General features: G+C 44.0%; 1 protein-coding gene across 2 annotated transcripts in view; it reads right to left on the bottom strand.

Annotated features, from left to right (window-relative positions):
• The window catches only part of PAPLN (papilin, proteoglycan like sulfated glycoprotein), a 164,988-nt gene that overhangs the window by 92,433 nt on the left and 46,852 nt on the right, over window positions 1-25,703 (bottom strand). For both annotated transcript variants that reach the window (XM_030214012.1, XM_030214013.1), the window contains exons 3-6: window positions 23,685-23,800; window positions 16,936-16,996; window positions 14,406-14,508; window positions 968-1,098 (exon numbers count right to left, since the gene is read on the bottom strand). In XM_030214012.1, coding sequence (XP_030069872.1) covers window positions 968-1,098; window positions 14,406-14,508; window positions 16,936-16,996; window positions 23,685-23,800 — 411 coding nt within the window. The remainder of the gene's footprint in view (window positions 1-967; window positions 1,099-14,405; window positions 14,509-16,935; window positions 16,997-23,684; window positions 23,801-25,703) is intronic.

The raw sequence follows: 25,703 nt of genomic DNA, 5'->3' as shown, positions 1-25,703 counted from the left end.
TGAAGTTGACATGAGCAGTGTTGGCATGCAAGCCTTCTTCAGGGGTCCTGTAAGACAGCAGCTAAAAGTTAAAAGTCCAATCTACTACGATTGAAAAACGGCATCATAAGTGCCAAAATTTCACTTGCAAACTACATGGCATCTAACAGCATCTCTACTCACAGGGAGTGCAAAATGAGTAGAGACGCTGTTAGTTTTCCCGCCTACGCCAACTAGGTTGCGAGTGAAGTCTTGGTGCTTCTGATGCCATTTTTCAGTTCCAGTAAATTGGACTTTAAACAATACATTCATATATAGCTTGGCTGCTGTCTTCCAAAACCCCTGACAAAGGCCTGCATGCCGAAACACAGCCCGTGTTGAGTACATTCCATCAGCACCCCCCTGCACATTGGAACTGATGAATAAAGTGCGCCATTGGCCGTCTTGGAACCTACTTGTGGTGTCTTCCACTCCTTTTGTTGGCTCTTTCACTTATAAGCTTCATCAGGGGTACAGACAATTTCATTTTATGAGCACAGCTACATAAAATTATTATTTTTGAATTTTAATTATTAAAATATGCTTATTCTATTACAACATTTCATGCAATTTTGAATTTTGGAGAAGAAATATTGTACATTATTAGGTGGGCAACTTTTACTTCCAATAAGGATTTAATGTAGGAGCATGAAAAAAAATGTAAAAGTTTATAAAGACATAATATTATATATATTTGGGCTGCATGTCTGAAGTAGGCTGTGAAAACTGTAAGGCTGTTTATAGCTATTCTACATGCTGTTTTAGATTCTTTAATGTGTAATTTGTCAATTTGTATTTCTTATCTTTTCATTACTTTGCATTCTTTAATTTCATTAGGGCTGCGTGTTGATTAAAATTTGTACCGGCAGAAATAAACCCATGAGTTTAGAATGGCAAGCCATATTTAAGGTGTGGCATTAGCCACCCCTTAGCAACACCTATGACTTACTTTGCATACTCCCTCTACACAGACGTCCCTTTTTCCTGGCTCACATGGTGTTCCATCTACGACAGCCGTCTTGTGTCTGTAATAGAAGTTTTCTCCTTTGGGAATGCAATTCAGTTCACATTTATTGGGTGCTGGTGGAACAAGAAAATGCCTGGTGTCACATAACAGGATTCTAATGACATAGTGCTGCTAGTTTAACAATAAGAATAAACTTCTCAGAGAATGGAAATATGTCCCTTGTATCTAATGCGTGATATCCATTAATTACAGTGAGGCACCTGTGTTAGAATCAGGATTTACAGTTTTAGCTCTAAGTGAATGCCAGGCACATTCCAACAGTGTACCACTTTTTCATATCATTGCTTGTGTGTTGGTGGGGAAGACATGAACATCCAGACTCATGCTGCCACTGAGGAGGTGGTGGTGTGATCCCATATGCATGTGCCTTCTTCCTTTGCTAAATGAGGTTTCATCATCTTATCTTAGACTACTTGTTTATTTACTCATTTATCTGAGGTCCGATATTCAGCCAGCGGCGGATGGAGTTAGGTCCTGGCTTTGAATATTTGGTAATGTGCGGGCTTTGGCTCTGAACATCCAGTAATTTTTAAGACTGCTAACACATGGAGGGGCATAATCGAATGGGGCCGGCCATCTATAAGGGCGGCCATCTCTAACGCCGGCCCCGTAAAGCGGCGTACCCAACTGTATTATCGAAACAAAATGGCCGGCCATCTTTTCTTTCGATAATACGGTCGGGGCCGCCCTTAGAGATCGCCGGCGTTAGAGATGGCCACCATTGGTTTTCACCGATAATGGAAACTAATGGCGGCCATCTCAAACCCGGCAAAATCCAAGCCATTTGGTTGTGGGAGGAGCCAGCATTTGTAGTGCACTGGTCCCCCTCACATGCCAGGACACCAACTGGGCACCCTAGGGGGCACTGCAGTGGACTTCACAAATTGATCCCAGGTGCATAGCTCCCTTACCTTATGTGCTGAGCCCCCCAAAACCCACTACCCACAACTGTAAAACACTACCATAGCCCTTAAAGAGTAACGGGGGGCACCTAGATGTGGGTACAGTGGGTTTCGGGTGGGTTTTGGAGGGCTCCCATTTACCACCACAAGTGTAAGAGGTAGGGGGGATGGGCCTGGGTCCGCCTGCCTGAAGTGCACTGCAGTGCCCACTAAAAACTGCTCCAGGGACCTGCAGAGTGCTCTGATGGAGCTGGGTATGACATTTGAGGCTGGCATAGAGGCTAGCAAAAAAATGTTTTTTAATTTTTTTTTTGGGTGGGAGGGGGTTGGTGACCACTGGGGGAGTAAGGGGAGGTGATCCCCGATTCCCTCCAGTGGTCATCTGGTCAGTTCGGACACCTTTTCAAGGCTTGGTCGTGAACAAAAAGGGACCAAGTAAAGTCGGCCAAATGCTCGTCAGAGCCAGCCTTCTTTTTTCCATTATCGGCTGAGGCCGGCCATCTCTTAACCACGCCCCGCCCCGCCTTTGGTACACTGCCGACACGCCCCCTTGAACTTTGGCTGGCCCAGCGATGGAAAGCAGTTGAAGCCGGCCAAAATCGGCTTTCAATTATACCGATTTGGCCGGCCTTAGGAGAAGGCTGGCCATCTCCCGATTTGTGTCGGAAGATGGTCGCCCTTCTCGTTTGAAAATAAGCAGGATAGCCACTTAAGTCGATATTCAACCCTTAAGGGCCAGGTTCTATATATGGCACCTAAAAAATCTGTGCGGAACGAAGCATATTCTGTAAGATATAGGCACGGTGTATAGAATACGCTTAGTTGATACTGTAGCACCTAAATCTACACACGTCCATTTATGCCAATAAAAACCTGGTGTAAATCCATGCATGTAGATTTAGGTACACTGACCCGTATTCTGTAATTACGTGCGAAAATTTTGTAACACCCATGAAATGCCCATAAATATACCCAAAACCACTCCCCTTTTAAACTACACGTGTTTAGTCCTTGGAAAGGGTGGTATTTACTTCTGTGACAGCGTGGAACAAGGGATCGCTAAAAGAAAAGATTTTCCTCAGTAAACTCTGTATTTTGGGGAAAAAATGTGTTCTCAATCATTGGATATCAGATAGGGGCCCCTCGTATTGGTACTGGAGAAATAAGCTTCATGAGCTTATGCTGTGGGAAATGCGTGATGCCCGGAACACTCCAAAGAGGCGACAACGGTTCATAAAAATCTGGGGGGCCTATTTGAACAAAATATCCCCAGGGGCGAGGAGTCAAGTCTTAAACACTTTAGGTTAGTCAGTGTGCATGGTTGGAAATGATAAGAGTGAATGCGGAGAGACTCACACATCAGATCTCACTGTTTGGTATCTGCATTGTCTGTATGGGAGGGGGGGAGGGATGGGTAGCCTTGTAATTTCCTTGTTGCTAATAATGCTGACAGGTCCATAAAGCACGTGGGTGTCGGATGTTTGTCGAGAGCATATAGTATGCCTGACTGGCAAGGAAAATAGCAACATCAGAATCCAGGGGGAAAGGGGGAGGGGGGAGGGGAGGAAGTTTTGGGGAAGTGAGGGGGGAGAAAGTTGTAAAATTATCTGTTATATGTTGGTCCTTTCAGTATTTGACTTGATGTAGCATGGCCTATTTGAGGTGGTCATGGTGGAATGGTTTGATTGTGTTAATAACTTCATGAAAGTTGTACTGTTATTACATGTGAAAATGCCAATAAAAACCGTTTAAATATAAACTACACGTGTTTATTTTGAACTGCGTGCTTTGCAATTTAGGCACAGCTCTTTATAGAATACACTTAGCGATTTCCGTGCATAAATTGTAATTATTGCCAATTAGTACTACTACTACTTATCATTTCTATAGTACTACTAGACGTATGCAGCGCTGTACACTTGAACATTAAGAGACAGTCCCTGCTCTACAGAGCTTACAATCTAATTAGGACAAACAGGACAAACAAGAGATAAGAGAATATTAAAGTGAGGATGATAAAATAAGGGTTCTGAACAAGTGAATAAGGGTTAGGAGTTAAAAGCAGCATCAAAAAGGTGGGCTTTTAGCTTAGATTTGAAGACGGCCAGAGATGGAGCTTGACGTACTGGCTCAGGAAGTCTATTCCCGGCATTTGGTGCAGCAAGATAAAAGGAACGGAGTCTGGAGTTAGCGGTGGAGGAGAAGGGTGCAGATAAGAGAGATTTACCAAGTGCTCATTATTGCTTGTTAAATACTGTTAAAAAAGCTGACTACTTTGTTATGCCAATTAAGTTATGTGCATAATCTAGGCACCATATATGGAATCCAGGGTTAAGCGACCATGGGCTAGTGCATAGACTTATGCAGTCCCATTTATGCGCTAAATCTGGCCGCATGTCCCTGCAAATTTCAGCAGCACTTAGCAGGTTACATTTTTCCAAGTTTATTTCAATCTTGCAAGCCAGCAAATTATAACAACATATCTATGTGGTTACAATTCTAAAAAATTCAGAAAGAAAAAGAACAAAATAAAAATGGGGAAAATGGGAAAAATAGCAAAGGGTGGGAGAAACAGAACTTCAATAAATAACAGGAAAGAAGGGTATAAGCAAGGACAGAGGGGAGGGTAATATATCTGCGCCGACTTGCTAACTCACAGGCCAAACCCATGCGACAGTCTTATGCACGTTCCAAAGTATCTTCAAACAGGAACATTTTAAGATCTGTTTTGTATTTAGCTAAGTTTGTGATCTAAGATAAAGTGCGACCTACAACTGAAAAAATTGACTCACGTGTCACATCATGTTTAATATGGTGAAAAGATGGCACCACTAGAAGTTGTTGTTCAGATAAGCGGAAAAGAAAAGTGGGAAGTGGAGCAATGACTCCAGATAAGGGGAGCACATGAGAAGCAACATACAGGGTTAATGTACGAGCCAAAAAAGAAGGGGTGTCTGAATCTTTGAATTTAAACATCAGAAGAACTTTGTAAGTGATTTTGTGTGTAATGGGTAACCAATGAGCACTCTTAAGAAGTGGAATTACATGATCATATTTCTTTAATCCTGTAAATAGAGGTATTTTGAATGAGTTGTAAACGATGCAGGTCTTTTTGCTGCAAGCTTTTATATAGTGAATTACAATAATCCAATTGAGAGAGGGCAAGGGAATGAACAAGGATAATAAGAGTTGCTGAGGGATGAATAAATGCCTTGACAAAACGTATCAAACATAACTTAAAGAAACAACAACAAATCAAGAATGAAAGCTGAGATTGAAATGCCGCTGAAAATTAGCAGCTAGCCCCGACCAAATGATTTAACCCGTCAGCGGCTGGCTAAATTGCTTTGAATGTCACCCCCCTGATTTATAAATTGTCTTTTCTGGAGATAAGTAATGCAGGACATTGGGGGCTTCTAATTCAGAACAGGAATGCGACCTGTTTATGAGTCCTAGGAGTTGATGAGCAGTGGTAGCAATATTTAGAGGAACAAGTTTATCATATGCAATGTTCACAAGAGATAGACACAGTATAGTAGCATATCAGAAGCAATAAGAGATCCCTTTCTGTATTAACTATAAAAGATATCTACATGTCTATAATAAGGACTGAGCAGAATAAATCCTCCACAGTTGTCTTAATATTGATTATTGACATTGCAATTCTTTATTTATTAGGATTTATTTACCGCCTTTTTGAAGGAATTCACTCAAGGCTGTGTACAGTAAGAATAGATCAAACATGAGCAATAGACAATTACAGCAGTAAAAATATTCGAACAACAATACAAAGTATGGCATGGTATACTACTTGCAATGACAACACAATATGTACTAGAACATTATAATTGGTAGTGAAGGGTAAGGCAAAGTTGTAACATATAGATGAGTAAGAAAGTAGGTAGGAAGAATTAGAAAGTAAGGTGATTGATTTGAAGAAAGTTGCATGTGAGGTCAGACAGATGATTAAATATTATCTCAGCTAGGGTAGGAGTGGATAAACATGTCCCGCTGTAGTATGTGCAGCCCGAGTCAATCCTTGTGTGTGTGAGTGAGACTAACAAGTTAGTTACTTCTTCCATTAAAGGCTTGGTTGAAGAGCCAAGCTTTCACCTGCTTCCTGCAGTAGAGGTAGTCTTGTGTTAAGCGGGGCCTTTCAGGCAATGCATTCCAGAGTGTAGGGGCTACTCCGGAGAAGGCTCACTTGCAGGTATCACATCGTGTAATGTCTTTTGGAGAGGGTGTAGTTAGTGAAAGTCCTTGGGAGGACCTTAGTGTCCTTGGCGGTGTGTGAAGGATTATCCTATTCTTCAGATACTCGGGGCCATTTCCTTTCAGGGCCTTGAAGATCACACATAGAGTTTTAAATTTAACCCTATATTGTACTGGTAGCCAATGAAGTTTTTGCAAAAATGGTGTGATGTGGTCAAGTCGCTTGCAACCTTCTATGAGTCTTGCTGACTGCATTCTGAATCAACTTTATATCTAGGGATATCTTCTGCCCATGCCTGGCTCTGCAAATTTACAAAATGCGGCTGCCAGCTTGATTACCGGAGTAGTTAGAACAGCGCATATTATTCCTGTATTGAAAGGATTACACTGGTTGCCAGTTATGCAAAGGGTACATTTTAAGATTCTTTTGTTAGTTTTTAAGTGTTTAAATTCAGAAGTAATGTCAGAAGCTGACATTATATATGCCGAGGATCAGTGGCGTTCCTAGGGGGGGGCTGGCACCCGGGGCAGATCGCCAATGCGCCCCGCCCCCGGGTGCAGCACCCCCCCCCCCCCGATGCAGCGTGGACCCCCCCCCGGCAAAAGGACCCCCCCGTGAAGGACCCCCCCGCCAGGTGCACGCCACCGGGGGGGGGGGTGCCTCGCGCCTATCCTCCGTTGTTCCATGCTTCTTCTCTGCCCCGGAACAGGAAGTAACCTGTTCCAGGGCAGAGAAGAAGCATGGAACAATGGAGGACAGGCACGCGCGGCACCCCCCCCCCCCCGGCGGCGTGCACCCAGGGCGGACCGCACCCCCCTAGGAACGCCACTGCCGAGGATGACACTGCGTTCTAAGTCTGCCAAGCAACTGAGTGTTCCATTTGCTACAGCAGATAACTATATGGAGACTGGAACTGTGCTTTTTCCATGACTGTGCCTGAATTATGGAATAAGATCCCTGGTTATCTACGATGCTATGTAAGTGTACAGCAGTTTACAAAACTATTGAAAACTCATTGCTTCGTTAAAGCTTTTTTAGAAGAGTGAATTGTTCTGTTTTTTCATGTGCCTCTCTGAACAGATAGGCTTTTTGGGGAGTAATTGTATTAGATTTGTTATTTATTGTATGTTTATGGTGTTTATGTATGTGGATTTGTTGGCAGCATATACATTTTAAAATAAATAAATAAAAATTGGAAGGGCAAAAGACCTTTAGGTGGGAGAGGGCTATAACAAATACACAACAAGCATATTATTTACAATTAACTTTTACAATGCAGATATATCTGACAAAATTAATAATTAATAGGCTTCGACAGTAGAAAGGCTCTTTGATAATGTGAAAAATTGCATTGTTTAACCACAGATAACTGGCTCAAAGCTCCCTTCTGAAATGTAACAATAATGATCTTATATGAAAAAGATTTACAGGGGGAATCAACCTCGTGGCAGAACCACAGAAGACTCAAATTTAAGTCTCTTATGTAATGGGACTTTCTGATGGGGCTCAATGTGAGAAGCTGGATCCCAAGGGAAAAGGGAATGGCTGCTTGTGTTGCAGCCAAAGGATCACAGCTAAAGGTACCAGTAAGTCTTTAGTTGGGGAGATGGGAGAAGATGGGGATCTATAGAAATGTCACAAAATAGAACAAAAGGATGTGTGGAATGTATAAGTGGGCCAATTCTGAAATCAACAGAAACATCTCTTTTTTTTTTAGTACAAATAAGAATTTCTTCAACAAAACCCAAAGCACAGCATAAATATGAGGCATGTGTGGAATCATATCACTTATGGCATCATACAGACTAAAAATGACTCAACCAACATACAAGGGTTCCCACATTTTGTCTTCAATGAACAACCGGACCAACACAAACATATCTAAACCTCCACTACCCAAGCTGCAAAGGACTCAAATACAAATCAACTCATGCTTCCAGCTTTTCCTACATAAGCACAAAACTATGGAACGCATTACCAAAAGCCATGAAAACAACATATAACCACCTAAACTTCCGGAAATCACTAAAAACGTACCAGTTCAAAAAGGCATACCCTACCGACCCACATAAAATGCCTGAACCCTGCAACACTACGAAACCAAAGCACGTAATGGACATAACTTAACTCTTCCTCTATACAATTCCCTAATATGTCTGTTCCACATGAATCTCATTCTACCACATCACTGTGTAACTGTTTTTACCGGAATTGGCGAACACCTTTATGGTACTGTGTAAGCCACATTGAGCCTGCAAATAGGTGGGAAAATGTGGGTTACAAATGTAACAAATAAATAAATAGAGATTTTCTACCACTACCTCTTCAAATTTATTTACATTATATACCATATTCCACCTTGTATTCTACTTGATATATGTACTATCTTTCCAGTCATCCAATATAACTCAAAGGGCCACTGCATGTAACAAATTCAAAAGTTTGGAATGAGGTTTTGATATTCTCTGCAGCTAGGTCCCCTTCAGCCCTGGTATATATTACTTTATGTTTACGTAATGTTTATTTATCATTTATAATGATTTTGTACATCTTGTTCTGACACCCTGATGTGGACCTGTCATTCTCTCAGTGGTATGAAACCAGTCATTACAGACATGGCCAAACGTATCCTTTGTGGTCGTAAATGTTCACACAAATGTGCATCACATGAAAGTTCAAATAAATTTTGCATTACAATACAAAATCATGCAAAGCAGCTCATTAAAGCCAAATAATGCAAAAATAGCACGTGAAATAGGCTTCACAGGCACGTTTTAGCTGAAAAAATAAGAGCTGTAGATATTTTTCCTAGAGCTGGCTGTGGAAAAAATTGCCCTTTCATGCAGTGATAACCATGAAGTACTGTGAGTCTACCACTAGAGGTCACCACTGCCATTTTGCAACCACAGCTGGCATGTAGAGGAATGAGTGGGGTTCACTCCGCCAGGACTACCCCTCTAGAGCACCACCAGGGATACTAAGGTAGGCCCAGAGAGGCACCTACAGGTGGATGGGTGGGTGGAGGGGACCTTTAAAGGGCTGGAAGTATGTCAGGGGGTTATGCAGTGGCGTAGCCACAGGTGGGCCTGGGTGGGCTGGGGCCCACCCAATTAGGGATCAGGCCCACCCAACAGTAGCACACGTATTAGCGGTAGCAGGTGGGGATCCCAAGCTCCGCCAGCTGAAGACTTCCCCCTGATGGTAATGAAAATGCTATTCTCCACGATAGCAGCACTTGCGTATGCTCAGTTTTCAGCGCGTGCCTGCTGCAGACTGCTAAGGTGGAAAGAAGCGTTTTCCCGCCAGCTGAGAATTTTTTTTTTGGTGGTGGGTGAAGGGGAGAACACTTGGTGCCCACCCACTTCTTGTCTAGGCCCACCCAAATTCTGTTGTCTGGCTACGCCCCTGGGGTTATGTGATAGGGATCATTCAGGTGTAGCCAAAAACAGGAAGATTCGCATTCCATACGTGAGTCCAAACAAGGTCAGACAGTGAAGAGGAACCAAAAATACATTCAAAGTGATGTGTAATCACATAAAGGTCCTTTATTTAATTAATCATGGAACCGAAACAGGCTGTGTTTCGGCCTAAATGCCTGCATCAGGGATCCACAAAGTCTGTAAATGTAATGTATTTTAATATTAATATTTATTAATATTAGCATTTATTTGTTGGCTTTCTTAAAGGCTTTGTGGATCTCTGTTGCAGGCCTTTAGGCCAAAACACAGTCGGTGATTAATTACATTAAGGACCTTCTCAGCCAGTGGCATATAGGCCCATCTCTTTGATAAATGTAGATGTGAAGCCGTTATCGAAAGTACTAGCTGCAAGGTTAGCAGAGACCCTACCAACAGTTGTAGCAGAGGATCAAGTAGGATTTGTGAAAGGGCGACATTCAGTGCTCAACGTGCGGAAGCTAATATTGGCCATGTTGCATAGTGCCCATAAAGGAACACCTATGATTGTAACCTGGATGCAGAGAGAGCATTTGATCAGGTGAAATGGCCCTTTTTATTCAACACGTTGCACCATGTGGGAATTGGGGGCTGGTTTATGGAAGCAGTGGAGAGCCTATATACAGACATGAGAGCATTAGTACTGGTCAATGGGGTAGGCTCTCCACACTTTCTAATAGAAAAGGGGACCAGGCAGGGATGCCCATTGTCCCTGCTCCTCTTCATACTCACCTTAGAACCTCTGTTGTGTATGCTGCGTGGCTCAAGTGAGGTGGCTGGAGGCTAGTTTATGGAAGCAGTGGAGAGCCTATACACAGACGTGAGAGCATCAGTACTGGTCAATGGGGTAGGCTCTCCACACTTTCTAATAGAAAAGGGGACCAGGCAGGGGTGTCCATTGCCCTCGCTCCTCTTCATACTCACTTTAGAATCTCTGTTGTGTATGCTGCGTGGCTCAAGTGAAGTGGCTGGTGTGACTATTGGGAGGACAACCTTAAAAGTATTAGCTTATGCAGATGACCTGTTATTAACCCTGACAGCACTGCAGCCATCATTGGGTCTCTAATAGAAGTACTTCAGGCATACAGGCAGGTGTCTGGGTTTACATTGAACATGAGGAAATCACAGGTACTTTCGGTAGAAGAGGGGGGAGAGAGCAACTGGGGCCGGGGATTTCAGGTGTCTTGGACTGGGGGTCCCATTAAGTACTTGGGTGTATGGATTCCTAAGAATCTAAAACTGTTGTATGCATGTAATTTGACCCCGCTCTTTCAGGGCACGATTGGAATGTTGCAGCTCTGGACAGCATACCCCCTATCATTGCTTATAAGTACATAAGTAATGCCACACTGGGAAAAGACCAAGGGTCCATCGAGCCCAGCATCCTTTCCACGACAGCGGCCAATCCAGGCCATGGGCACCTGGCAAGCTTCCCAAACGTACAAACATTCTATACATGTTATTCCTGGAATTGTGGATTTTTCCCAAGTCTGTGTAGTAGTGGTTTATGGACTTGTCCTTTAGGAAACCGTCTAACCCCTTTTTAAACTCTGCCAAGCTAGGGGCGTGTCAAGATGGCGGATTACTAGAAGGACGCTCTGTCATGTCGCTGAGATTTTCCCTGGTGGATACGATTTTTCTTATTGAGAAAGTTTTTCTTTAAATGCTCAAATATGCCTCACACCAAGAGGAAAGGGGTACTTAAGGGTTTACCGACGATAAACCCCAATAATGCCCTTACCCAGACGACATTGGACAGATTCGCCACTAGCACTCCTCGTCAAACCGGCTCGAGTTTGATTCCCGCGGGGGGAGAAAATGGTGGAGTTTCTCCCTCACAGGAAATAGTAACAACTTTGTCCTCGCCGGATGTTAACCCGCCGCCATGCCCTGCAGGACTCAGAAGTGGGCTAGAATCCCTTGAGACGTCCGAAAGTGGCGCAACGGGATCTCCTATCGTCGGAGCTCAGTCTGAAACCCTCGGAGATACCAGCAAAGTCGAGCTTGTGGCTCCCATGGCAGCAACATTAGACTCTATTCGGGAGGCTTTACAATCTTTGACTACCTCAGTTGCTCAAATGGTGAGTAAATTGGACTTTTTGACAAGTGCATTTGAAACTTTCAAAAAAGAATCGGCTGAAAACAATAATGCTGTACAACAAGATCTTTCCACTCTAAAGCAGAAGACAGAAGCCCTTGTTAAGGATAAATTAATGACTCATCGTAAGATTGAGCAGTTTGAAAACTATAATAGACGTTTAAATCTGCGTTTGTTGAATTTTCCCAGATCCATAGAAATGGACGCTATGACATTGTTTAAGAAGTATTTGGCTGAAATTCTTCAGTACTCTCCAGAATCTTTTCCTCCAGTTAATAAAATTTATTATTTGCCTGCTACAAAAAACTCTGGGAGTTTGAAGGAAACACAGGCAATACAGAATTTAACTGCTCTCTTAGAACGCTCTGAAATTGAAATACTTGAAAGAACACTACTTGTATCATTGGTCTTTGAACAGGACTTAAATTCAATAATGAAACTTTACTTCAAAAATTTAACAAAAGTCTTTTTGGGTGAGAAAATATGGATATATCCTGATGTGGTAAAAACCACACAGGATAGGAGAAAAGCTTTTCTTTTATTTAGAGAGGATATTCGAAATTTGGGAGCTCGATTTACCTTGTCTTACCCGTGCAAATGCATGATAACTTACTTGGATAAAAAATATGTATTTTTCGAACCTGAGCAGCTGAAAGTTTTTGTAGAAATGAAGAAAATAACCAGATAGACTCTGACGTTAAGAGAACTAGGTTTAACGAATGTATAATAAGGAATAAATCCGGCCTTTCATTTGTTTATTATAAGTTACCTTAGATTGAAATCCACCAGTTTTCTTTCCTCACGCCCCCACAATTTTCAAATGGTGGTCTAAGAAAGAGTATTGATTTTTTCTTTTTCCTTTTAATTTAAAGGAGTTGATATTGTATATTTTTGGAAATTATATGGTCTGTTTTTCTTTAGCAAGAGTTTAACTTGTATTATATTGAAACTATAAATAAATAAATTAAAAAAAAAAAAAAAAAAAAAACTCTGCCAAGCTAACCACCTTGGCAGAATAAATCTATTTAATATGATGCTCGCTCCAAGATGGATATACCATTTCCAGATGCTCCCCTTGTTTTTGAGAGCTAGAGATGAGAGAGCACTCACCAGAGCAACGCAGTCATTTTTGTGGAGGGGGAGGCAGCCCAGGGTGTCAATTGCTGTCCTTCAGAAGCTGAGAGCACATGGAGGCCTGGGCTTGCTGAATGTGCGATATCTGTCAATCGCTTGCGCTATGAGACATATTAATGACTGGTACAGAGGAACAACCGACTTTTCTGCTACAACACTAGAACTTGCATGTCTGGAACCCAATCACTTCAGCTGGCAGATTCATACCATACCAAAACGTAGCCCTGGGGGGCTGGGAACCTCCCAGTTTCTCAAAACGGTGAGGGCAGCCTGGAGGTGGCTTTGTAAACGTCAAATTCTCAGCAGCAAGTACGCCTTACCTGGCCCTGCACCACAACCCAGACTTTCCGGGATGGTTAGGAGAAGTCAGAAAGGATGTTAGCAGAGGGATCTTTGGAAACTGTTTGATGATAAATGTTTAAACGTTGCTTGCATTGTATTTGCAATTTTGCTGTCATCAATACAAATGATTTCAACATAAATTAAGGACCTTAATGTGATTGAACACCACTTTATGTGATCACTCAGGGATGTCAGGGGCCTCTTGTTGTGGAGAGGCAATGCCATATGGAATTTCAGGGTGAGGGGGCCTCTTGTTAGGGGGACAATTACTTTGCAGGGGTGTTGGGTAGAGGGGGCAATTTCTTCACAGGGCTGTTGAGAAGAGGGGGGCCCTCTCAATGGGAGGGAGCAATTTCTTCACGTGGGTATCGGAGCACTGGCGTACCAAGGGGGGGGCGGTGGGGGCGGTCCGCCCCGGGTGCACGCCGCTGGGAGGTGCCGCGGTGCGCGCCTGCTCCTCCGAGTTCGCTAAACTTCGTTCGTTCGCTGCAGCTCCCTATGCCTCGGAACAGGTTACTTCCTGTTCCGGGGCAGAGGGAGCTGCAGCGAACGAACGAAGTTTAGCGAACTCGGAGGAGCCCGCAGCACCCCCCCCCCCCAGCGGCGTGCACCCAGGGGGGGGTGTCATTTCGCCGGGGGGGAGGTGTCATCTAGTGGGGGGGGGGCGCTCCGCCCCGGGTGCCATCCAGGCCAGGAACGCCACTGATCGGGAGTGCAGGGCCTCTTGTTGGGGAGGTTTGGAGGGGCCTATAGCTGGAGTAGATTGGAATGGGAGGGAAGGAGTCTGGACTGGAAAGTGGAAGGGAGAGAGCTTCTCTTATGCAGGTCCTGGCCAATATTCAGCCAGGACCCGCATAAATGCCTTATGCAGATTTCAGCTGAATATCCACCAGGACCCACATAAGAGCTAGTGGCCAGGACATGCACACATAGCTCTGGACATGACCTGGCATTGATTATTTAGGATACTCCAGTTTTATTATCAATATTTTAATATCCATGTTTATTGGCAGAACTTTTGCGCTTTAAGGTTGCTTTGTGATGAGGGACCCTCTTCAACAAGGCTGAAAACACTAGCACAACAAGTACAAGGGGAGGAGGGGGATATGATTTGTGAAAAAATTAAACAAATAAAACAAATCACCAGCACAAAAACCTCAAGGTTTTCATCTCCACATGTTTGAGTGTACTCAGAAAGGAAACATGAGTTTTCTACCTCCATAGTATGGAAGCCATTTGTATCTCTTTCCTTCAAATTCTATTCCATCGAACTCGCCACACTGTACTGCTCGGAAATCCAAGGAGCCCTCGGGACAGCCCTGCGGGAGAGGAGCAGAGCCTACCGTCAAAAGCGAGATTAGCTGATCACAGCTGCTACACTAATTTTATATTTACTTGCTATACTGAAAATTGATAGAAAACCTAAGCAGTTTACAAATTAGAATTAGTAGATCATAAGGAGACAAATGAACAAGGACAAGTGGATAAAGTAAGAACTAGTGATAGAAACAGCAAACAAACTAATATCACAATTTTATAATTTCTGATTGGAAAGGTCTCCAATATTCTTATTAATAACTGGAGAGTCCATCCTGGGGGCCAGCACACTATGGCCATCCTGTATCTTTCTCACCCATACCCAGAACAGTGTCACCATAGCTTTAGAGTCATCACCAGAATTCATAAAATTTGTATAACAATTGATTCTGAAATTCTGTAATGATCTGTTATATTGATTTTATTCATTAAGGGGTCCTTTTACTAAGGTGTGCTGAAAAATGGCCTGCGATAGTGTAGACACGTGTTTTGGGCGCGCGCAGAATTATTTTTTAGCGCACCTACAAAAAATGGGGGGGCGGCAAAATGAAAATTGCCGCGTGTCCATTTTGGGTCTTAGACCTTACTACTACTACTATTTAGCATTTCTATAGCGCTACAAGGCATACGCAGCGCTGCACAAACATAGAAGAAAGACAGTCCCTGCTCAAAGAGCTTACAATCTAATAGACAAAAAATAAATAAAGTAAGCAAATCAAATCAATTAATGTGAACGGGAAGGAAGAGAGGAGGGTAGGTGGAGGCGATTGGTTACAAGTGGTTACGAGTCAAAAGCAATGTTAAAGAGGTGGGCTTTCAGTCTAGATTTAAAGGTGGCCAAGGATGGGGCAAGACGTAGGGGCTCAGGAAGTTTATTCCAGGCGTAAGGTGCAGCGAGACAGAAGGCGCGAAGTCTGGAGTTGGCAGTAGTGGAGAAGGGAACAGATAAGAAGGATTTATCCATGGAGCGGAGTGCACGGGAAGGGGTGTAGGGAAGGACGAGTGTGGAGAGATACTGGGGAGCAGCAGAGTGAGTACATTTATAGGTTAGTAGAAGAAGTTTGAACAGGATGCGAAAACGGATAGGGAGCCAGTGAAGGGTCTTGAGGAGAGGGGTAGTATGAGTCAAGCGACCCTGGCGGAAGACGAGACGGGCAGCAGAGTTTTGAACCGACTGGAGAGGGGAGAGGTGACTAAAGTGGGAGGCCAGCAAGAAGCAGATTGCAGTAGTCTAAACGAGAGGTGACAAGGGTGTGGATGAGGGTTTTGGTAGAGTGCTCGGAAAAAAAGGGGCGGATTTTACAGATGTTGTAAAGAAAGAAACGACAGGTCTTGGCAATCTGCTGGATATGAGCAGAGAAGGAGAGAGAAGAGTCAAAGATGACCCCAAGGTTTTGAGCTGAGGAGACAGGGAGAATGAGAGAGAGCCATCAACAGAAATAGAAAACGGGGGGAGCGGGGAGGTGGGTTTGGGGGGGGAAAATGAGAAGCTCGGTTTTGGTCATATTTAATTTCAGGTGGCGTTGAGACATCCAGACAGCAATGTCAGACAAGCAAGCTGAAACTTTGGTTTGGATGCAAGGTGAGCTATCAGGGGTAGAAAGGTAGATTTGGGAGTCATCAGCATAGAGATGGTAGGAAAAGCCATGGGATGAGATTAATGAACCAAGGGAAGAAGTGTAGATAGAAAAGAGGAGGGGACCAAGAACAGAACCCTGAGGTACGCCGACAGGCAGAGGGATAGAAGTAGAAGAGGATCCACCAGAGTGAACACTAAAGGTGCGGAGGGAGAGGTAGGAAGAGAACCAGGAAAGGACAGAGCCCTGGAATCCAAGCCATTGACCTAGCAGTAAGGTCTCACATGGTAACTGGGCGCTAATGGTCTACGCACGTCAAATGCTACTTGACGTGCGTAGCTGCCGCACGCCAGAAAATAAAAAATATTTTTCAGATACGTGTAGCGGACATGTGCCAAAATTGAAATTACCGCAAGGGCCATGCAGGAACCGGGCGGCAACTCCAATTTGGTGCATGTTGGGTGTGTGTAGGCACCTACGCAGCTTAGTAAAAGCGCCCCTAAATTTCCATTCATTTTAGACAAGCTTGCACATATTACTCCTACCAATGAATCTTTATCAAGTGCTATGAGATGTATGCAGCGCTGTACCATTAGCCAATTGAGTTTAATTGGTAAATAGATGTTATTTTTGTTTGCTGGGTCAGTTTGAAATCCGTGGGTGGTACCACCATGAATTCTGTCATTCTTTGAAAATTTACTGACACCATCCCTGAAGAGCTGTGTTTCTGTGGCCCCGTGTGCTGGTTAAAATGCTCTGGATTTTTGCAGATGCTCAGTCTTACACTGCTCTAAGAGGTACATGGGCAAAGAAACCAGGATACCGATTCAGTGAGTGGCTGAGTCATCTCACCTGAACACTGCACGAGCGATAATTTCTGGTCGATCCTATACAGTTGGATCCCCCATCTGTCCTAAAAGAAAAATAAGCAATAGAGAATTATTTCCTCACCAGGACAACAGCAGGCTTTAAAGTATTAAATAGGGCAAAAGAATGTTACTTTGTACGCCCTAGTGGTTAGTGCAGTGGACTTTGATCCTGGGGAACTGAGTTCGATTCCCACTGCAGCTCCTTGTGACTCTGGGCAAGTCACTTAACCCTCTATTGCCCCTGGTACAAAATAAGTACCTGAATATATGTAAACTGCTTTGAATGTAGTTGAAAAACCTCAGAAAGGCGGTATATCAAGTCCCAACTCTCTTTCCCTTAATGCTGCACAGTGAGATACAACTCCGTAACTGAACCAAAATTCCATTGAAAGGGAAATGGGACTTGATATACTGCTTTTCTGTGGTCTTTGCAACTACATTCAAAGTGGTTTACATATATTCAGGTACTTATTTTGTACCAGGGGCAATGGAGGGTTAAGTGACTTGCCCAGAGTCACAAGGAGCTGCAGTGGGAATTGAACTCAGTTCAAACATGCAGTAAAAGCTAGTGCATAAATATGGTAAATCTATACTAATACTCAAAACCACTAGTTACTAACAAGCTTATCCAAAGACTAGAGCTTGTTCAATTGTTTGAAAAGGAGAAAGATCCCTCAGAAACCAGTCGGATCAAAAATCCTAGGTTACAACTGGCATAGATTTAAGCCGTTAACTCGTTTCTATCATTGGGACCAAAACTCCTTGAAACGGTGGCCCCGTCGAACATTAAGTTAAGTGCTGTTAATTTACTATACGGGCGCTTTTGATATTTACAGCTCGTTTTCACATAGAAATGTTGATGCACAGTAAATGACTGCACATAAAACTACATAAAACAAGGAGTTTTGATCCCAATGATAGAAATGAGTTAACGGCTTAAATCTATGCCAGTTGTAACCTAGGATTTTTGATCCGACTGGTTTCTGAGGGATCTTTCTCCTTTTCAAACAATTGAACAAGCTCTAGTCTTTGGATAAGCTTGTTAGTAACTAGTGGTTTTGAGTATTAGTATAAATCAAGCCCAATTCCCCAGGATCAAAGTCTGCTGCACTAACCACTAGGCTACTCCTCCACTCCAGCAGGCCTAACATTTACACTCCTGCTATAGACCTGAGGTTGTGTGATGAAAGCTGTGTGTAGCAATGGAATGCTGTGGAGGTGCATCCATAGCAAACGCTGTTCTGGGCAGCAGGTGCATAGCATCAACACTTAGTGAGTGACTGTCCTACGTATGCAAGCAGAGACAGAGGATAGAAAACTACAGAGACAAAGGTTGAAAAAGCATTTAAGTTTAGTAAAGATTTCTGTGCTAGCTGAGCAAGTTCAAGGGTAGGGAGTATCTGGTATTTTGTCCTTCTCCTCCAGCCCTATGGTCACCAGGATAAATAACTTATTTTACTGGTGCAACATAAGAACATAACATATCCATACCGGGTAAGGCTGTCACGATAGTGACTATGTCCATGCCTGTGCTCACCTCGCCGCCTCCCCCCCCCCCCCCCCCCCCCCGGTGGCTGCTATGGACTGGTTTCCTTCTGTTCCAGAAGTCATTCTAGTCCGCTCCGGATCTTCCAGTCTGCAGGACTTGCTTGGGTGGTTTGTAACTAAGCAGCACCCTTACCTGTGACTTCATCAGTGATTGCCTTTATTAGGCACCTGGAAGCCCTTCAGCTTTGCCTTTGCAACGAGGTCTTCAGATGCGTTTTTATCTGTGTGTGTTTGTTGCTTATTCCAGTGTCTCTGCTTGTAGCTGCTTTGAGTGCAGCCTTCTGCCTTGCTCTGTTATTTGTCTGTACAGTCTAACTTGTTTAGAATCCTGTATCCTGTGTGTAAATTCTCAGTCCTACCCTGTTTCAGTCAAGCTTGCTTGTACCCTTTTCCCAGTGTGTGTGAATCCTGTTGTTCTAGTCTGTCTGTTACAGGATTACTTGTGTCCCTGCTCTATCCTATAAGTCCTGCCGGCTGCCTGCATCTAGGGGCTCAACCCCTAGGGAACGGCGGTCAAGCGCAGGTGAAGTCCGGTCATTCCAGTCCTGTGTATTCCAGCTTGTTCACCTACCGCTTCAGTTCCAGTCCGGCTACTCCAGTCCTGCTTATACCAGTCTGTCGGTGTTCAGTCTTGCTCCTTGCTTGGGGATGGTTCGCCTGCTGCTGCCGGTTATCGACAGCGGCCCAAGGGCTCACTATTCCTGACGGTTGTGACAGAGGCCAATGGTCCATCTAGCCTAGGGTTACCATATGGCTCCAGAAAAATGAGGACACGTTGATCCAGTCTGGGTTTTGCTTCCATTGAAAGCAATGGAAGTAAAACCCAGACTGGCTCAATCTGTCCTCCTTTTTCTAGAGCCATATGGTAACCCCTAATCTAGCCCAGTATCCTTCTTCCAACAGTGGCTAATCCAGGCCATAAGTACTTGGCAGAAACCCAAATAGCAGCACATTTCATGCTACCAAACCCAGGGCAAGCAGTGGCTTCCCCCATGTCTATCACAATAGCAGACTATGGACTTTTCCTCCAGGAACTTGTCCAAACTTTTTTTAAGCCCCGATATGCTAACCACTGTTACTACGGTCTGTGCCCTGAGAAAGACAAGGACAAATCAAACTCAGGTATAAATATAAAGTATCACATACTATGTAAAATGAGTTTATCTTGTTGGGCAGACTGGATGGACTGTACAGGTCTTTATCTGCCGTCATTTACTATGTTACTATGTATGTTACTACATCCTCCTTTAATGTACTCCATATAAGCAGTAGGCTCTGAAGAAAGCAAAGTTTGTTCAAATTGCAGGAAGTACTCTGGACACAAAATACAGTTTCCTGACAAATGCTTAGCGCCATCTGCTGCTCTTTCTTTTAGTTGCAATTAAAGCTTTTTTAATTCCAGATGTATTTTTAGAAATCTTGTCAAGTACATGCTTGTTTACGGTTGTCTGAATTCCTGCTTTAACTGTAAAAAGTATTTATTGCCCTGAGGGGATAAACACCAATTAGACTGTAATGTGATCTGGGCAAATTATAAAGGAAAGATATTAAGCTTTGAGGGCAAAGTGAATATTTAAACATCTCACAACTGTTTGATAGTCAAACAGTTGATAGTCACTGATAGTCAAACTTCTTGGGTTTTATTGGTGGTTATAGGGGTAAATTTACCTTATTTGAGGCCAAAGGAGTGACCATTTGAAAGTCCTTTGAGAGGTTGGCAAGTATTAAAACATTATGATCAAACTGCTATTCAGGGCTGACGCAGAGGCTGTGTGAGTGTCAAACAAAGACAAATTGAACAAAAATGAACTTATATGGAAGCATTTCTGGCTCATCCTATTCTAAACTACAGAATGGATTAGAAGGCTTATTTCTTTATGCATAAGCACAATTATTCCTTATCAGGCATGCAAAGTCACTCAGAAGATTGGTCTCAAGGTGGTGGCAGCAGAGACTGGCAGTGTGTGTGTGTGTGGGGGGGGGGGGCTCAGTGCAATCTAAGAGCAGAAAACAAATTTAACACCTGTCCATATTTCTTTCTCCTCCTTGCTTCATGTGTAGACTTTTGGAAGCACTTTTTCACTCAGCTCCATAGGAATCCATGGAGAATCATGCAGTAAAATTAGTATAGTATAAATACTGAAGGATTGCTTTATTCTTACATTCCTACTTTTCTATTCTTGTCCTAGTGAGAGACAGTGAAGTAGCCACAGGGATCCTTGGGGGCCTGGGCCCCCCCCCCTCACCTTCAGCTCAGGCCCCCTCTCCTTTAATGGCTGGTGGGGGTGCCAAGCCCCGCCAGCCAAAGATATCTTCTCTGCAAGTCCTCAATGTGCTGACTGAGCAGCACTTAAGTCGGTAGGTGGGCTATAGCTGCCATGTCAGCTTTCTCGCACATGCTCAGTTAAGCAACTGAACTGAACATGTGCAGGTGTGCCAGTGTTGGCAGCTGAAGTGTGCCACTGACTTGAGCACTGCTCTGGCAGCATAGGTGGGACTTGTGCAGGAGACAGCTTCAGCTGGTGGGGCTTGGCGTCCCTGCCAGTAAAGGTATATTTTAATATGGTAGGGGGAAGGGGGAGAAAATACATGGCCTCCTCAGTCCACCTTTGGGACCCTCCAAAAATGGACTTCAATGCCCCTGGTGGGAGAGCTGATCAAAAATGATGAGTATTTGCATTGCTCCGACACCCCACCACCACCCTTGCCCTCCCACCCAGGGAATCCAGTGTCCCTGAGACTCATAATCAATATATGTATACTCTTCACAGTGGATTAAAGTAGACACGTAAATGCCGATAAGTGACAGGAGAGCTTACAGAATCAGAATCAGGCATCAAGAAGCCCAAAAAAGCAACACAAATATATGTTTCAGAGCATGAAAGGCAAAAAAAAAAGCATTTAAATAGTATCTTCGACTTCTCTTTCCTCTTTTAAAAAATCTTTGACCTGGCGCTTTGCTCTTGCTCTTTGGTCAACTTGGTTGAAACCAGCTCTGGAATCTGGTACTTTGAACACGGGGATGGAAATTTTATAATACAGCACGGATGTTGTGCCTATTTTATGATGATCAATCAACCCTGGCCCAGTTTACAAATCGTTTCACAAGCTCAAAAAACATATTCCAATACAGTTAAAGAGAGAAAGCCTGTATATAAAGGGTATAAAGAGAAAGAATTTTTTTTTTTTGCGAACCTCAGTAGGGGATTCAGACAGAGTGAATCTTTTCTGCCATTCTGAATATAAATCCCCAATATCGTCACTGACCCATATGTTTTTTGTATTTCAGATTGAAAAATCTTCCTTAGCACTTCCTTGTAAAAACTTCCTTATCACTTCAATGTAGGAAGAATAGTACTTAACTTTAGAGAGTCAGCTGCAGAGAGTTTTTCAGTCTGACATGAATCATGTTTCACCAACAAGCGGCTGTATTAAGGATCAACCCCCCAGTCTTAATGCCAAGCCAATCATGCCGACCATAAGTTAGTGTTGTCAAGAGGTCCGCAAAAATAATTTCTTAGACCCTTTATATACAGGCTCTCTCTATTTAACTGTATTGGAATATATTTTATGATGGTAACATATGCGCTTATGTGACTTTCTAAAATAGACTACCAGAAAACTCACACATGCTTTCAAGCAGGAATAACTTTGTGCATGGATGTGTTCTTAGAAATTATGCACATAGTCTATAAAATATGAACGTGCTGATTCACTCCCCTTCCCCCCCCCCCCCCCCCCCCCCCCCCCACACACTCCCTCTCTGTCCATTCTGTCGAAGAACACCATGCATATATCACACAAAAATAGGCAGCTATGATGGCAATTTATAATTAAATGAAATATATATGGAGCCCAATTCAAACTCAGTGGTCAATTTTTCATTCGGTCACTGGCTGTGAAGTTTGAAGATAGCAGCCAGGTCTGAATATTTCAAAGTATTGCCTAACTTTACTCAAATAGTTATCCAGTTTGAATATCATTGCCACCCAGATAAATCTTGCCTCCATCCATAGTGCCCTGTGATGATTTGCAGCTGCACTATCCAGATAGCACCAGAGCAGCCTGTGTGGTTTTTGCAACTACATTCAAAGCGGTTTACAAAGCGAGAGACTGAGCTGAGCCTGGGGCAAGGCTGCCCCGGGGGCCCCCGCCGCCGCCCCCCCAATTGCTACTTAGGCCACCGGCGCCGCAGTCCCCAGTCTCCACCCACCCACCCTCAGCCCCATCAACAGCCCCCCTCCGTCTGCCACCGGGACCCTGCATTCAAATCGGCAGCACCTCACCTCCATGTGATAGCGGCAGATCACCTCCCTTCGGGCCTTCCCTCACTGTGTCCCGCCCTCGTCTGATGTAACTTCTTGTTTCCGCGAGGGTGGGACACAGGGAGGGAGGGCCCGAAGGGAGGCAATCTGCTGCTTTCTCACGGAGATGAGGCGCTGCCGATTTGAATGCAGGGGGCCCAGTGGTGGACGGAGGTGGGCTGTCGACAGAGTCGAGGGCAGGCAGGCGGGTGAGACCGGGGACTGTGGTGCCAGTGGTCTGGAAGCAGGAGAAGGAGAGACCACGGTGCCAGGCCCCCCTTGGAGGCCCGGGCCTGGGGAATTTTGTCCTCCCTGCTCCCCTCTCGGCGGCCCTGGTATATACAGGTACTCATTTGTACCTGGGGCAATGGAGAGTTAAATGGCTTGCCCACAGTCACAAGAATCTGCAGCAGAAATCAAACCCAGTTCCCCAGGATCAAAGTCCACTGCAGTAACCACTAGGCTACTGCTCCACTCCGCTGCACTATCCAGATAGCAACAGGGTGGTCAATGATGATTTTCAGATGCACTATCCAATTAGTGCTGCTGAAAATCAAGGTATGGCCCTAGTCAGCAGGTGCAGCTACCCAGATAAGTGATTTTAAATAGCAGACCAATAGTTTATATTGTCCCTTCTAGCAAGAAAAGGGATGAATTATCACAGAAAATCACAATAGAAAGAAACAGGTAAAAATATTTATCACACATTGGTTTTCCAGAGCTACGCTGACAGAGACTGTCATCTGTTACCCTTTAAACTGTGTTCTTCACAGCCTTGGACAAGTAGCTTCTTTTCTGACAGTAGATGACAGTTTGGAGCAGAAGGAAACTGGTCAGTCAGCAGAAATAGCCTGATTAGGAGAGTGAAACAGCTACTTACCTTTGCGAATAGCACTGACGCTGTCTAAAACTTATTCCGCCCCCACAGCTGCGACTGCATTCACTCCATTCACCCCAGCTGCCCCAGAAGTCATGTTGCCTTTTTGACTTTCGAGCCTGTCAAAGAATAACAAAATAAAAACAGCTTAGGGGCACTTTTAGTAAAATGCAGTTGGTGTATGAATTGGCAGGCCATAACTGTTAGTGTGTGGCTGTGTTAACCAATACTGCGCTGGCATGACAGTGCGCTCTGATTCATGCGTTGATTTGTATATTGTGGAATGGGGTGGAAAGGACCAGGAAGTGGCACCAGAAAGGTTCAAACTAGGGCTGTACATCAATTAAAGTTTTAACTGCACAATTAAATCGTGATTAAAATTTTCAGTCTCACGACTAATTGAATAAAGCACGCCTCCCCCCCCCTTACATTGCCTCCTTTACAATGTAATATATAGATAGCAGATATAAAATCTCAGGACTGGCATATTTCTATTACTAAAATACAAATAAAATCATTTATCTTACTTTTGTTGTCTGGTGACTTTATCTTTCTAATCATCTTGTTCCCTATCCCTGTGTTCCCAGCACAGTTCTGTGCTCTGAACTCTGTTTCCAGGGCCTGCTGTCTATTCAATGTTTCATTTTTTTTTCTCTGCCCTGTATTCATCTTTCACATTCAACTTTCTTCCATTTTTCTTCCTACTTCTCAAATCTATCTTGTTTCCATCACCTTCCATCTCCACCAGTGGTGTGCTGGAGCAGGCTCTCACAGGCTCTCGAGAGCCATTTGTTAAATTTTTAAGAATTTTGGGAGCCGGTTCTCCATGGTTACTTTAACAAATTGATCCCAAAATGTGGGCTTGGGCCCCTCCTGAATTCTTTTTTACTTTGCTGGCGAGAGAGAGCCCCCTGTTAACAATTTACCAGCACACCCCTGATTTCTCCTCCCACCTCCCTCCCCCTCCTGTACATGGGCACCATCTCCTCCATCTCTCTTATCATCCCTTCTCTTTCCCTTTTCTCTATGGGCACCATCTCAACCCTTCCTTCTCTCTTCCCTTCCCCTCCCTTCCATGGCCACCATCTCACATATAAACCCCACTTGAGACAGGATGCTTTAGTCCGGGTCTCTTCCCCCCTCCCGACATATTTTTCTCTCTTCCATGACCCCCCTCCCTTGTACTCTCTCATCTTTTTCTCTCCTACCCCCTAGCCCTGTGCACTCCAGCATCTTTTTTCCTTCTGCCATCCCTGCGTTCGCCAGCATCTCATTCTCCCTCCCCATCCCCCTGGCGAAATTGCTTGTACAGAGGACAGGACTAGCCATGTACTGCTTCTCACTTGCCAGAGACCTCTCTCTCTAGTGTCCTGCCTGCAGGAAGCATGAAGTTTTATCAGAGGAGGCAGAACACTAGAGATGCAGCGTCTGCTTAGCGGTGTCATTTGTACAGGAAAGTTCAGAGGGACACCAGGAGAAGGGGGAGGCAAAATGAGATTAATGCATTAAAATTAATGTGCGTTAACAGCCACGCTAAATATGCAGCCCTAATTTATATGTGTGTATGTGTGCCTTCTATATTTATTAGGGCTGCATTTTGATTAAAATTTTTAATCATGATTACTTGCACAATTAAAGGTATTCTATTTATTTATTTATGTATCTATTTATTTCCCACTGTGGCTTCTTGTGACTCTGGGCAAGTCACTTAACCCTCCATAGCCCCAGGTACAAAATAAGTACTTGTACATAATGTTAACCACTTTGATTGTAACCACAGGAAGGCGATATATCAAATCCCATCCCCATTCCCTTCCCTAATGACTGATAATCTCACTTCTTCCCACCCACAGATCCAACATCTTTCCCTTTCTCAACCTTTACTCCCTCTCCTCTTCTCCCATGTCCATTATCTCTCTCTCTCTGCCCCTCCCTCCTTCCTTCCTTCTCCTCCACCCCCATGAGCAGCGACACAGATTTGGTGGTGAGCAGCACCAAGGCCTCTCATAGCTTCTGGAGCTT

Source organism: Microcaecilia unicolor, chromosome 9, assembly GCF_901765095.1.
Source record: "Microcaecilia unicolor chromosome 9, aMicUni1.1, whole genome shotgun sequence".
NCBI classification, from domain to species: Eukaryota; Metazoa; Chordata; class Amphibia; order Gymnophiona; family Siphonopidae; genus Microcaecilia; species Microcaecilia unicolor.
Note: the sequence above shows the minus strand (reverse complement) of the source record. Positions and strands in the feature narration are given on the sequence as shown.